Genomic DNA, 13,615 nt, shown 5'->3' on the forward strand with positions numbered 1-13,615 from the left:
GTGTGTGTGTGTGTGTGTGTGTGTGTGTGTGTGTGTGTGTGTGTCAATCACTACTGTGACTTGTTTTAGCTAAATTTGAAGTAGGCTAATATGTTGATTCATGACAATAACACTGTTATCTAACCAAGCTAGTGAACATTATTGTATGTATTGTGTCTGTGTGGCTGTGTGTTTCTCTTGGAAAAGGATCTCACTCTTGTGGGGACCTGGGTCGGGTGCTGGGGGCAGCAGCCTAAGCAAAGAGACCCAGACTTCCCTCTCCCCTGCCACTTGGGCCAGCTCCTCTGGGGGAATCCCAAGGAATTCMCAGGCCAGCTGAGAAAAAAAAGTTCCTCCARTGTGTCCTGGGTCTTCCTTTGGGTCTTCTCCCWGTGGGACATACCCGGAACACCTCACCAGGGAGRCGTCCAGGAGGCATCCTAACCAGTTGAGCCAGATGAGCTCCTCTCGATGTGGAGGAGCAGTGGCTCTACTCTTGAGTCCCTTCCGGATGACAGAGCTTCTCACCCTATTTCTAAGGACACCCTGCAGAGGAAACTCATTTTGGCCGCTTGTATATGCAATCTTGTTATTTTGGTCACTACCCAAAGCTTGTGGCCATAGGTGAGCCACTACACCACAACAGAGCAGTACAGCACCCCCATCTCTGCAGACGCAGCACCAATCCACCTATCAATCTCCCACTCCATTTGTCCCTCATTCGTGAACAAGACCCCGAGATACTTAAACTCCTCAACTTGGGACAGGACCTCCTCCCTGACCCAGAGGAGGCACCCTACTCTTTTCCAGCTCAAGACCATGGTCTCGGATTTGGAGGCACTGATCCTCATCCCAGCCGCATYACAGTTGGMTGCGAACCACTCCAGTGAGAGCTTGAGATCACGATCTGATGAAGCCAACAAGACCTCATCATCCACAAAAAGCAGAGATGTGATCCTAAGGTCATCRAAACAAATCCCCTCAACACCTTGGCTGCACCTAGCAATTCTGTTCATAAAAGTTATGAAAATAATCTGTGACAAAGGGCAACCTTTTACACCCACACATAATGGACATTGACATTGTTCTATTGCTGTTGTAAAATTGTCATTTCATTGTTTTAAAAATGTTCTAAAAATGTTTAAAAAAGTGAAAAAGAAAACTATTTCAAATATAAAATAATTCTTGTGTGGAATAAAACATAGTAGAAACTATGATATAAAACATTATTTTGAATCAAAATGACAAAAGTAGCATAAAAAACATATTGATTCTAACACTGGTCAAAAAAGACACACTAATGGAAGAGTGTAGGGTCCAATCACTCACACATCTATCTAAGGGTTGAATAATCTTGGTATCAAAATAAAGCAGCTGCTGCGGTTTTAGAGATGTTGGAGTTGGAATATAGTTTTTTTTTCACTCTCACCTGAATAAGTTTTTCACTAGGCAGTATACCCATGTAAACCATAATTAAGTAGGCTAAAAACTCTTGGAAACCATAAATCCACTTGTAAATGGTAAGTTGACTGAACTTATAGAGCACTTTTCAAGTCCCTCCGGACCCCAAAGCGCTTTACACTAACAGACATTCACCCATTCACACTCACATTCACACACTGATGATRGCAAACTACACTGTAGCCACAGCTGCCCTGGGGCACACTGACAGAGGTGGTGCTGCCATGCACCGGTGCCACCGGACCCTCTGACCACCATCAGTAGGCAAGGTGGGTGAAGTGTCTTGCCCAAGGACACAACAACTGAGACGGCTGGATGGGGGATCGAACCAGCGACCTTCCGGTTCCAGGACGACCCAACCCCATTTATAAGGCAAGAAATCCCACTTATTAAACCTGTCAGGGCACACCTGTGAAGTGAAAACCACTTCAGGTGACTCCCTCTTGAAGTTCATCAAGAGAATGCCAAGGGTGTGCTAAGCAGTAACCAAAGCACAAGGTTTATACTTTGAAGAAACCAGAATATAAGACATATTTTCAGTTGTTTCACACTTTTTGTTAAGTATATAATTCCACAAGTGTTAATTCATAGTTTTGATACCTTCAGTGTGAATCTACAATTTTCATAGTCATGAAAATAAAGAAAACTCTTTAAATGAGAATGTGTGTCCAAACGTTTGGTCTGTACTCTATGTAACTGTTGATTAAAACCATATTAGATAAAAAAGCAGATTTAGTAGCTCTTTGATATTTTAATAAACTGACACTTAAAATGTCCAGTACAACTTACAGTCTGTCTTTTCTACTTTTTCTCCCAGCATGTTTGCACTGATGTCTGAGAGAGAGAGTAGTTTCATTCAGCCACGGCTGAGATGAAAGCTTTGTTTAAACTTTAGTAGACAGCATTCTTACAGAACATGCAAAATAACAAATAAATAGATAAATAAATAAATAAATAAATAAAAAGGAACAGTATGGAAAGTGAAAAAATGTTTCATTTTTTAAGAGAAATGGAAATTTTCTGTGTTGTGCAGAGATTGATGTTCCCTTTTTTTGTCTCTTGCAGCACTTTTTACCCCCAGGCTAGGTCATTGTTTCCATGGCAACCACTGTACTGTTGAGGACAAATGTCCTAATATTGTTTCATACGCCAAGCCAGAAATTTAATTCTTGTCAAAAGTTTTTTTTAAACACATTCTATTGCCATGGGAAAATTTGGGACTTGTGATATCAGCTGTGAGGATTCTGACAGAAACAGAAGCATTTTGGCTTGCTTTTGATTCAAATATGTACCTATGAAGTTATCAGTAAAATATTATCAAAGTTGCTGTATTTTTTTCTGTGTTTGATAAAAAGAAACAAATCAATAATCAAATATTTTTTAGGGGTTCAAGCCTGCAGATCAGGGGAACTATTTACATGAATCCAACAGATCATGGAACCATATTTGTCCATTCACAAAAATGGACCATATTTGTTCGGTTTTATTTAATCCAAACTGTGTTTACAAAAAATAGAAACCAATGTACAATACATAACATAAAATTTAAGCTCTAGATTCTGCAGTGAGGATTCAATCTTCTTATTAATTCTTTGGTTTGATGTTAACATTTTTTTAGTTATGTTCTATTTGTCAACTTAAAGACATAAATCCATGGTACTGAAGTTATAAATAACTATTAACTGAGATCAGTCAATCATTCTCACACACTAGCTTTTTTGCATGAGGTCGATATGAGCTTAGGCTGACTTGTGCCAAGGAGCTTGGACCCTTGTCGTAACTGCTTTGCAGTTCTAATAAAACTAATGTAATAAAATAAAGAGATAATCAATAACCAAAAACTGTGCATCTCATTAAATTACAAAGCTTTCATTCATGTATTTCTTCCTTCACTGATGGGGACTRATTACAACTATTCTTTGGACTTCTAATGGTTACATTTCAGGTATGTTTTAGTCAGTGTTACAATAGTCAGTGTTACAAGACAAAATGCTGACTATAATTTCCAAGAGGCACAGCTAATGTCATTTTGAGATGGCAAATTGCTAACCTAATACTCGGGACCTAAAAGTATTGCATATCTAAATAATTAACAAGATGATCAATTTTCTATGATTAAATAGACTAATCTCAAGATCATGACAGTGATGTCAACCTTCATTCATATTTTTGTCAGAACAGAGGTAGTAATCATAGGCCACAAAATAAATAAATAAATACATAAAAAATAAAAAAGTCTGGCATTATTGTCAGTTCTGCTGCTGTTTGACGAAAAGGAAATGCACACCACCCCAAAGCCAATAAAATTGTGTGGATTTCTTACTGAAACGTGGCATCAGGTCAACTCCAGAAAACGGTGTATGCACAAAAAAAAACAAAAAAAAACCAGAAGTATCAAACTGTGTGTATGCAAGGAATCCACACACATTTCTCTTGTACATCACAATCAATGTGCAACTGAGCGCACATGAGACACCTACCCTGACACGTCTTCATTTGCATGTGTTAAACAGATGCAAATTACTTCATACGTGTGTGATGGACATGTTTGCATGATCCCTGCACGATCAGAAATGATTTCTAGATTSAGGAAAATAATGAATTAAATATAATGTAAGGGAGAAAAATTCCTAAGTATCAGTGGCAGATGCTGGTCTTTTATGGAGGGGAAGCTCAATTTGGGACTGGCGCGAGGCTAGTGTGAAGTGTGTCCACCTGTGAGTGCTTTGTGATGGTGGAGGGGCTCAGCAGCACCCGCTGCACAGAAACTGTGATAGAAGTCAGAAAGATTGGTAGACATCAGTCTCCAAACACAAGCAGCTACAAATAAATAAATAAATAAATAAACAAATAAATAAATAAAAACCCACCAGAAATAGAAGCTTGATTTGTCACTAGTCGTTTTTAACAAAAAAAAAAATGCCACTAAGAGGATTAGAAAAGTCTCCGGTTCAGCTCAGAACAGAATGAAAATTTAAAAATGCCCCCATGGATGTTAACACCAAAAGATAGCTGATTCGCTCATTTTGCTGTCAATCAAAAAGGGATTCAGCCTTACACAGATCATCCAATCATCACGCAGAAGCTGAGCGTCCGGGCCAGCTGAGGCCAGCCCACTGCCCCATAGACCCCCAGAGCGATGGGCAGGACAAAGCCAGCATTTATCCAATGACTCGTCTCGTTTCGCTGCACTCTTTGCTTCACTATTGAACTCTGTGGACGCTCGGTGTCCACACTGTTTAAAGAACTGTGAAGTTGCGGGAATGAGTGAGGGGAAAGCCACATCGTTACCAGTGAGAAGAAGCTGATTCTGAACAAAACTTGAGCACGTTGTAGCRCATATTTAGTCAATGATATGTACACAGAACAGTATATTTTTGATCACTTCTCATTTTTTTGACATTTTAGGGGAAGCTGAACTTCCCTTGCAGTCAGAGCAATCACATCTACTAAGTATGTGTAACATTTTTGCCTGCTCAAAGAATGAGTAATTGTGTATGTGTGTGTGTGTGTGTGTGTGTGTGTGTGTGTGTGTGTGTGTGTGTGTGTGGCTGCTGTGGTGCGCACCCAGCATAGACCTCCAATCTGAGCCCAGAAATGATAATTTTGCGCACAAGTTTATTAACATAGCTACTATAAAGACAGAGGAACTCAAATGTTTGGTAGAACATAGATCTTTGTTTATTTAATAGCTGATATGAAGAAACAAGTCACAGTGCCTCAGTAGAGTGTTTTAATGACGTGACATGATGTTGGCGATTAAATTTTAGAAACATTTCAACGAGGCCGTTCCATTGGGCATGACTCGGCTTTGAGTAGACTGGACTGGCACAGCTCCCTCTGGAAAGCCCCTGTGGAACCCCAGTGCAAGCACAGCACATGGCTCCTCACTGTGTTGCGCTCCCAGAGAGCCGCAGTGCCAAGCAGTAAAAGTATTATTGTTAGAAGCTGAAAACAGCTGATGAGCCAGTGGTCATCATTGAAAATAAAATCCTCTCTGCATATAAACAYGCGCTCTGCCATTTATTTTATCCTCCAGTAAGGTTAAACACATTCCTGTTAAAGATGTTTTTGGCACAACGTGCACATCCTTTATCTAACTGCATACCTGCGGATGTAATAATTAATCACATGTATCTGGTGTGAACAATAATCATTTTCACATCATTAACAGTTTCCCAGAATCYCCTCTAAGTGTCGCCAATGGAAACAGAACCACAGAAACGTGCGTACGCCAGCCTTGGTGTTGGCATGGGGCCGCGCACATTTCCATGTTTATTTTAGTCTTGACACAACTGGAGTTTTGCGTTGAAAAGGGCGTACACAAGCTTTTTGTGCATATGCACTGATGATACATGAGGCCCCAGGTGTACTTGATGACCAAGAGCAGAAAGGTTTGTTTTAGAGCAAAGTCTGAAAACATGGTCCCAATTTCTACTAATTAAAATAGCAKCACATTTGTCACTGTGTTACAAAGCAGATTATACTGTATGAATTTACATTCCAAAAATAAAATAAAATAAACTAAAAAACACTTACGCACAAAAAGCCAACGCTAACAGGGCCAAAAAAGTTTTAATATAAACAGTTTTGAGAGGTCGCTCTGTCACAGTAGGACTGTGTTCCCTTTCTGCTTCTCTTGGTAAATGCTTGTTGATTTTGTGGCTGCTGATTATTATGGTACTGGCCTTCCCAGCATGGGGATATTGTACATTAACATCCTATATTTCTTAGCTCCCTAGTCAAACTGGAAAGGCTGTGRAGAGCTGGTGTTTAACAAAGTGTAGCTGCTACAGTGATTACTCTGTTTAGCAGATGATTGATGAGAAGCACTGCTGGAAATGTCACTTGCCTTGCTAATACTTTTTCACTGAGGGAACATAGGAAAGGCAGTGCTAATACATTTTAATACATTTACTCTGAGGAAGCAGAATTCTAACTTGACATTTTTTTTTTACTTTTTACTTTTAATTTTTTTTTAAGTATGGCTGCATGAAATAGCGTTGGTGTTTCAGCCCAGTACTGGAGACTGCAAAGCTACATGTAGATAGATGTTTTGGTGCTGTGGTTTTTAATTTCAACCTTACTCACCCAAGCGCTAATAAATCAGTGTGGTTTGGTACTGATTCATTAAGCTGAGGTTTATTCTTTGTTGAGTTCTGTGTTTTAGAATAAAGTGAAGCCTGTCCTCCATTTGCCCTCGTTAACAAGTGATCCTTGGGAATTAATGTTGAAAACATCACTTGCTGGCAAACTGAAAAACCGAAAATGAAATATCCAGAAATAAAAAAAGCAGATATTAAACATTCTATTCATATTACCTGTGGAGAGAGTATTCATGCAATGCAATAAACCCATCTTTGTCCCAAAGCAATAAATACAGAAATGAAAAATTTGATCTCCTATTATTGGAATGTAGAGTCTTTGTTGCTTTAAATAGGAACCCATTACAAAGAACCATGTAGTGTTCACTTCATTGTACCAAGAGTCCCATGGCTTTAAGTGCAGTTGTGCATGTCCCAATTTTGATCATTATTAGCTGACTTTCCTGTCCAATGTTAGGCTGATATCTTTAGTAATGGATATCATTATATTTTTTACTTCACATTGCAGTACATCAACATGCCATTAGAGCATGACAAAATAGTTTAATGCTAAATACAGCTCCATAAAGAAGCAAATGATTGATTTTTAACTTTTTAAGACATTGTTGGACATCTTATCTTGCATGTTTGATAAAGGATCTGGTAAATAAAAAGAAATGAGTTTGATGTGTAATGGTGACTATTTGAAAACACAGAAATGTGTATCATGAATAATGGTTGTAATGTTGTGGTTGGGCCATATGCTGTAATGGATGTGGTGGCTGCCTGACAGTGTTGGAGTAAGACTGAAAAGAAGGATATAAAATGAGTTTTTTTTTCTGACCCTGGTAGATTCTATTGCTTTGTAGTTTTATACAATTTGAAAAGTATCCAAACTACCCGGGATGAACATTGACATTCATTTAGTTTTATTATCTCTGGAAAATTGCGTGAGACTGTGTTCATGTCAACTGAGATTTACAATGTCATTGATCAAGCAAACAGATAAAGATCAGTAAAGATCTGTAGCATTTTGGTCGTTATGATTATTTTAGTTTAAACCAAAAGATAAGGAGAATAAATTGACTTTGATTGTGATTTGTTTACATGTGTGTGAGTTATTTTATCACTGAGCTAAACCTGTAAGGTATTGTCATGTTTACTTAAAGTTAATAATACAAAATGCAGCTTTTTTAGAAGAGAGAATAAACATTATCATGTTAACATTTCTGCTGCCTAAAATTTCACATTAGCCACTGACATATCAACATTAGTAGTACTCAGCAGGTGGTGAGGGGCCTCCAGTGAGTGAAAGCCTTTAGACACGACTGGCCACAAGCCCCAGTGCAATTTGTTTAGTTAGACTTATTAAGTACGATGTGTCAGCACTGCTGTTAGTACATTTACACTTTGGGAAGACGTGCTGTGTTGGGGAGTCCATTTAGCTCAGAGCCATTGACATCTTTCCAACAGCAGCAGCTCTGCTTCAAGAATCAGAGATTATAGGAACGTAGTGATTTCTATTTAATAATATATGCACTGTGGGATCTAAGTCRAGGTATTAATGGTTTATGGATTGCACCCACTGAGAAATGTTGTCATTTATTCTTGGCTAAGGTTAAGTTACCTTCACTTTTTCTAGGTATATTACTAGATATTTTTAATATAAAAGCAATGCTAACATGTCAGTTTGCAACTATTTAGCAATTCTAAAATATGAATGATAAGAAACAACAGTTTCCTTTGCTTTAAATATTTACCTTTTATACATACCTTCAGATGCACAAATAAAAAAGTGACAATTTAGAACATTATGGTTACAGGACAAATTATGTTCAACATGTCAGAGTTTTAATTTCTATCATATTTTTATTCCCTATTTTACTGAATGAATATTAAATTTTAACATCTGTTTAAATTTCTGTTTGGCAAAACATGAACTGTCTGGCATTTGTTTCGGTTCCACTTGATTTTACCTTTATCACCCTCTGGAAAGTTAATAAGAAATTAGCGCTTTTTGCCAGGTACATCACTTATTACATCTGTTCCAACTGTGGCTTGTGGCAAGTTACATCCCAGCAGCACAGATACAGTAAATTCCATGTCTTCAATTAATGTCAGGGAAGTAGTTTTCACTTTCCATATTCATATTTTGTACTTTGATATATTTGCTGCTCAAAAACTTCAAATTCAGAGCAGCTGATCAGTCAACCAATTAATTCTTTCTCAAATTTGAAGCCATATTCTCACCACAAGTCACTAGATCTGTTTTTGTTGTTCCTTTTAACAGCTTTTAATTTAGCATTATTTGTATATAAGGATGTGAATACTATATATATAGGCAGGCAGCAGAGCTGACCTTGTTTAAATGTAGCTTCTTTCAAGAATCACATTTTTTTCACAAAGTTCTCGTATGCTCAGACATTCCAAGGAAAATTCACTTTATTTGATTTGAAACAGAGTGGAGCTAAGCAAAAAATATCTATAAATTTATAAACAACAGGAGTTTTAGATTGTACGGATTATACAGCTGTCACATAGACATGGTATTGGAGGCAATGGCATGTAGGTTTGCCCAAATGTGACTCTGTTATATATNGTAATGGCCCTTTCTAATCATTGTGTGTTGAGAAAATTATCTCCTTTCAGAGTATTTATGAATACAAAATTGCCTTTTAGCTCATGCTAAGATATCCACACAGTGCTCTCTAGCTGACATGTCCTTGGGATTCAGATTAGTGCAGGTTATCCACTAGAGATGAAAGAACATTGCTCTCTTTGAGTAAAAAAAAGCATTGCTGGTTATGTAGAAGATTTGYTGGGTACTTGTGATCTGGTTACCAGCTGAAATCCCTCCTGATGCTTTAAGATATTTTCCTCAGACATAGTCAAAAGAAGGGTAATATTTTCTGCACAAGTCAGGTTTGTTTCTTTAAAACATGCCAACTTGACAAATACATTTCTCCACCAGGTATGTGCCTTCAACCATTTGTTATTTTCAATTTTCACCTTTTTTTTTTTGCTGTCCACTGCCCATTTTTGAATCAGTGCTGTAGTTCACAGTCTTATCTCAATCGTGTACCTCACCTTATTAAAAGAAAGCAGACAGCATGTTAGCACCAGTGTTAGCATGGTCAGCTGACTGTAAGTAACTTGCTTCTGATGCATGACTACATACAAGCCAAATAATGAGTCCATTAGAGTAAATTATACATGTTTAGGGTCCATTGCAATTAGTTCACCTCTGTTTTCCTCTCTGACAAGAATCTGTCTCTCCTTTCCCCTTTCTCATCCTCTCCTCTGTTTTATCTCTCCTCCTCTTCCTCTTTCTAGTCTTCTGCTCTCTTCTTCTTTTGTCTTTAGCTTTGTCATTCTGTCTTCCCACTCTATTTGCTCTCTTCATTATGTTTTCCTCTCACCCCATTGCTTCCTCTTTTTCTCTGTCCTAGTTCAGGGTCTCAGGGATGAAGCTTTGTCTAATTACCATGCCGGCATTTAATTGGAACAGCATACGCAAACACACAGATTGACTCACTGAGCACCCCTTACATGTAGACACACTGTGCTGCGTCCCCATAGATAGACACACAAAATCAAAACCATTAAATGCATGCATTACACACCCAGCAAGTTAACATGCTCCAGTTATACAAATACACACAGTGTACAGCAGGGTAAGAGCCGGTGGAGTTTGTCCAGGTTGTATTACAGCCACTGTGTAGCTGCCCCTTCTGTGGATTTCAGGCCTTTTGGCTACAGTCACAGTTGATTTTGGCCTAGTTATACCATGAGCTGCCTGTAGCTTCTTCTCCCACTGTAAAGCTATGTCATCTAAGAATGGGCAACAACAGATGCACATTGGAGGCAAAATGCCAGTCAGACATCTTAATACCACTCTGTCACTGTGGAATATTTTTAGGTTCCCAGAAAATCACATAAATATATATTTGGCATTCTGTATTACTGACACTTTCTTCTGGTTCTGGATCTATTTTAACTGTTGTCACTGTGAAACATGGAGACTATATTTTTATTTAGAAGGGGAAAAAAAACCTGAGTTGTTCCAAATAGTTTAACTGTTCGAAGACTAAATGGAATAAACCAGCATTTTACCTCAGCATTGCAGCATTTTCTTTCAATATAATTTATCTTTATCAAGAACACAATGAATTCTTTCCCACAAATGACACAAACTTGTTTTTTGGCATCATAAGAAAAAAGTTGCAATATATTTGCACAAAGTGTCCTGCTTAGGTTGTTCTGCTCTTTGTTTAGGTTTTGCTTAACTTGGCTGTATCCAAGTTTGTCCATTTATTTATTGTGGTATAAGTATTTTTTCCAAGTTATTCTGTTTCTAATATTCGCTTCCAAATTGTCTTGTTTTCTGCATTTCAGTTTTGCCTAGCCATACATGTGGCACCCCTGGCCTTATTCCAAATGGAGTCATTCATGGTTCACGGTACAACATAGGGGACAAAATCCGATACAGCTGTGAGTCGGGTTTTGTGCTGGAAGGACACAGTATCCTTACATGTATTGTATCGCCTGGTAGCGGTGCACAGTGGGACTTTCCATCACCGTTTTGTAGAGGTAAGACTTTTCTTTTGCTCTTTCTTTTTCTTCATTTTTCACTTTCAGATTGATTATTGGATTTTATTTTCATTATATATACATACATACATATATATATATATATATATAACATATATATATATATATGTGTGTGTGTAAATATGTGTATATATATATATATAACATGCTTTCATATCATTTGTAGTAACACAATTCCAAAAAGCATTTTTGGAATGAAAGCATATCTAAATGACAACAAAAACTGGTCAGATTCAAATAGAACTAAACTTATTGCAAAACTGAAATGGTGAAGATGTTTTACACCTACAGTAGTTGTAAACAGTAACTACCTCTTGTGGAGGCTGCACTGCATAGAGACACATACCACATGTGGTGGATTAGGGATCCCTGTTCCAGTTATATACTGTACTGTAGGTGTGCACTTTAATAAACTGAAAGGCAAATGGAGTGCCACAAACCAAAAGCAGCCAGGCAGGTGGGGCTTTAGCCTTGACCTTGACAGGCAACCTGCCTAGGAGAAGGGAAAACTCAGATGTAAAACTCAGGCACCATCAACACTCATCAGCCGTGTAGCCAAAATATTCATACTAACAGCTTACCAAGCTGTTATTAGAGCTCTCCAAGGGCAACACCTTATATCATTACTAGCTTGGGAGTGTGCTGAAGCAGTCAACTAACTGGGGAGAGACCACAGTGTTATTAAATGGTGACCTGGACATCCTGGCATTAATGGGGATGAGAGAGCTTGCAGTAGCTGCAGTCAGGCCCACTTCAAAAACCAGAGCCTGTTGTAGGTATTTCAACAACAGCTTGTTGGACTGCCCTACAGGCCTGAATTAGACATCAACACCCAATCTGCTGGAGGGAACTGACAGACTGTAAACAGGCATAGGAACTGATAAATTTCCTTAATCTGAAGTTTGGGAATACTTTCATCACCCTGACAAGAAGTACACTGGTTGGAGTCCTAACTGGGTACAACCTGCTCAACTGCCACAAAATGGTGATGGAACTCACTGACAATGGTCTGTGTGATGTCTCTGGCATTGAACTAGAGACCTCTTTGCATGACTTAGGCCACTGCCTGGCTCTGAGCAGTCAAAGAAAAATAATTATTGGGGACCACTTTGTGGATCCCGAGAAGCTTAAAACACTGTTTCTAACCTTGAGTCCTTCTTCTGAGGAACGCGAAGGTTTGATCAAAGTTCAGTGTCTTTTTGGGGAGAGCAATGGGCCCACTTATGAGGCTCCCACTCATTTGGGTTATTTATCCATTCCCAGTCACTAAACCAAAAACAAAACAAATCAAACAAACAAATGAACAAAGCAAACAGTAACTAAGATTTTGCTTTTAGGCAGGGTTGGCATGATAAAAAAATGTTAAAATGTTACCACAGTGGGCTTCAAACTCAATACTATAACATTAAAAGTGCTCATCATATTTTACAGAGCTAACCAACCATTTCAGGAACAACAGAAGGCTTTAAATTAACCCAATGCTGAAATTATGGTGATTTGTCACTAAGATGTTGTATTTTGTATAAATCTATGTCCGTACAAAATTATTGATGTAAGAACAATACAAATAAAGTAATTACTCACATATCTATCTCGTATTAAATTATGCACAGAAACTTTACTTTAAATAATAACTGTTTAGGATGATCCCCTCTGACACCCACCAATAATGTGCATTTCAAACTTTACCATGCTATTTTGAACATTGAGCACTGACTGAATATTAGCCACTTCTTCATATTCTTCTAAAATGATCTTTAAAAAATACAATATAGGCTATTACAGAGTACATTAACATCATAAAGAGTTTGTCTAACCAAGACTAAGAAAACAATGTTTTTAGTTAGAAATGAGAATGCACAAGACATTTTCAGTATATGAACAGATTATAATTGAACAATGACTTTGAAGCACAATGAGTGGTGTTAGTTAGTGCATTTTAAGTATAGTAAATTAAAGGATTTTAAAAAGAGACTGTTATGTGGCAGCATTGGTTCTTTCTGAAAGTGAGCGAACAAAAACACAGTTGGAGAGAAAGTATTTTTTAACACTGGAGATGTATTCATTTATTTTGTTTGAAAAAATACGATATGACTTTCTTTGAAAAATAATTTTGCAAGACGCTAATAATCCTTCACTCTTTTAACAAAAGGCTTCCTCAGTGCCTCTTTACCKTCCTTCCACCACATCCCCGATCCTTCTGGATGTCATTGTTTTCTTCCAGCATCTTTCTATTTTTCCCCCCATTGTTAGTACAAACTGTTCTATGCTCATAACTTTTTGTCATTCTAACACTTTCCTTGCTTCCTTTTCCTTCACTCTGTTTTCATGTTACTGTCGTCTGCATCTTGACTAAATATAATGTCCTGGCTTAGGGTTGCTACAGAAACCCACTTCCTGCCCTAAGGCTGAAAGTAATAAACATAACAGAGGAATATCATTATACTTTCATCAAATGTGTATGTCCCTTTATTTATATA

The 13,615-nt window shown here is 37.8% G+C and overlaps 1 protein-coding gene across 1 annotated transcript in view; it reads left to right on the forward strand.

Annotated features, from left to right (window-relative positions):
• LOC106513169 (CUB and sushi domain-containing protein 1) overlaps positions 1-13,615 on the forward strand; it is a gene marked incomplete in the record, with an annotated part of 415,244 nt that overhangs the window by 219,349 nt on the left and 182,280 nt on the right. The window contains 1 exon segment of the mRNA XM_014001862.1: positions 10,920-11,114. Within this exon segment, the coding sequence (XP_013857316.1) occupies positions 10,920-11,114 (195 nt within the window).

Source organism: Austrofundulus limnaeus, unplaced genomic scaffold (genome assembly GCF_001266775.1).
Source record: "Austrofundulus limnaeus strain Quisiro unplaced genomic scaffold, Austrofundulus_limnaeus-1.0 Scaffold10, whole genome shotgun sequence".
Lineage (NCBI taxonomy): Eukaryota > Metazoa > Chordata > Actinopteri > Cyprinodontiformes > Rivulidae > Austrofundulus > Austrofundulus limnaeus.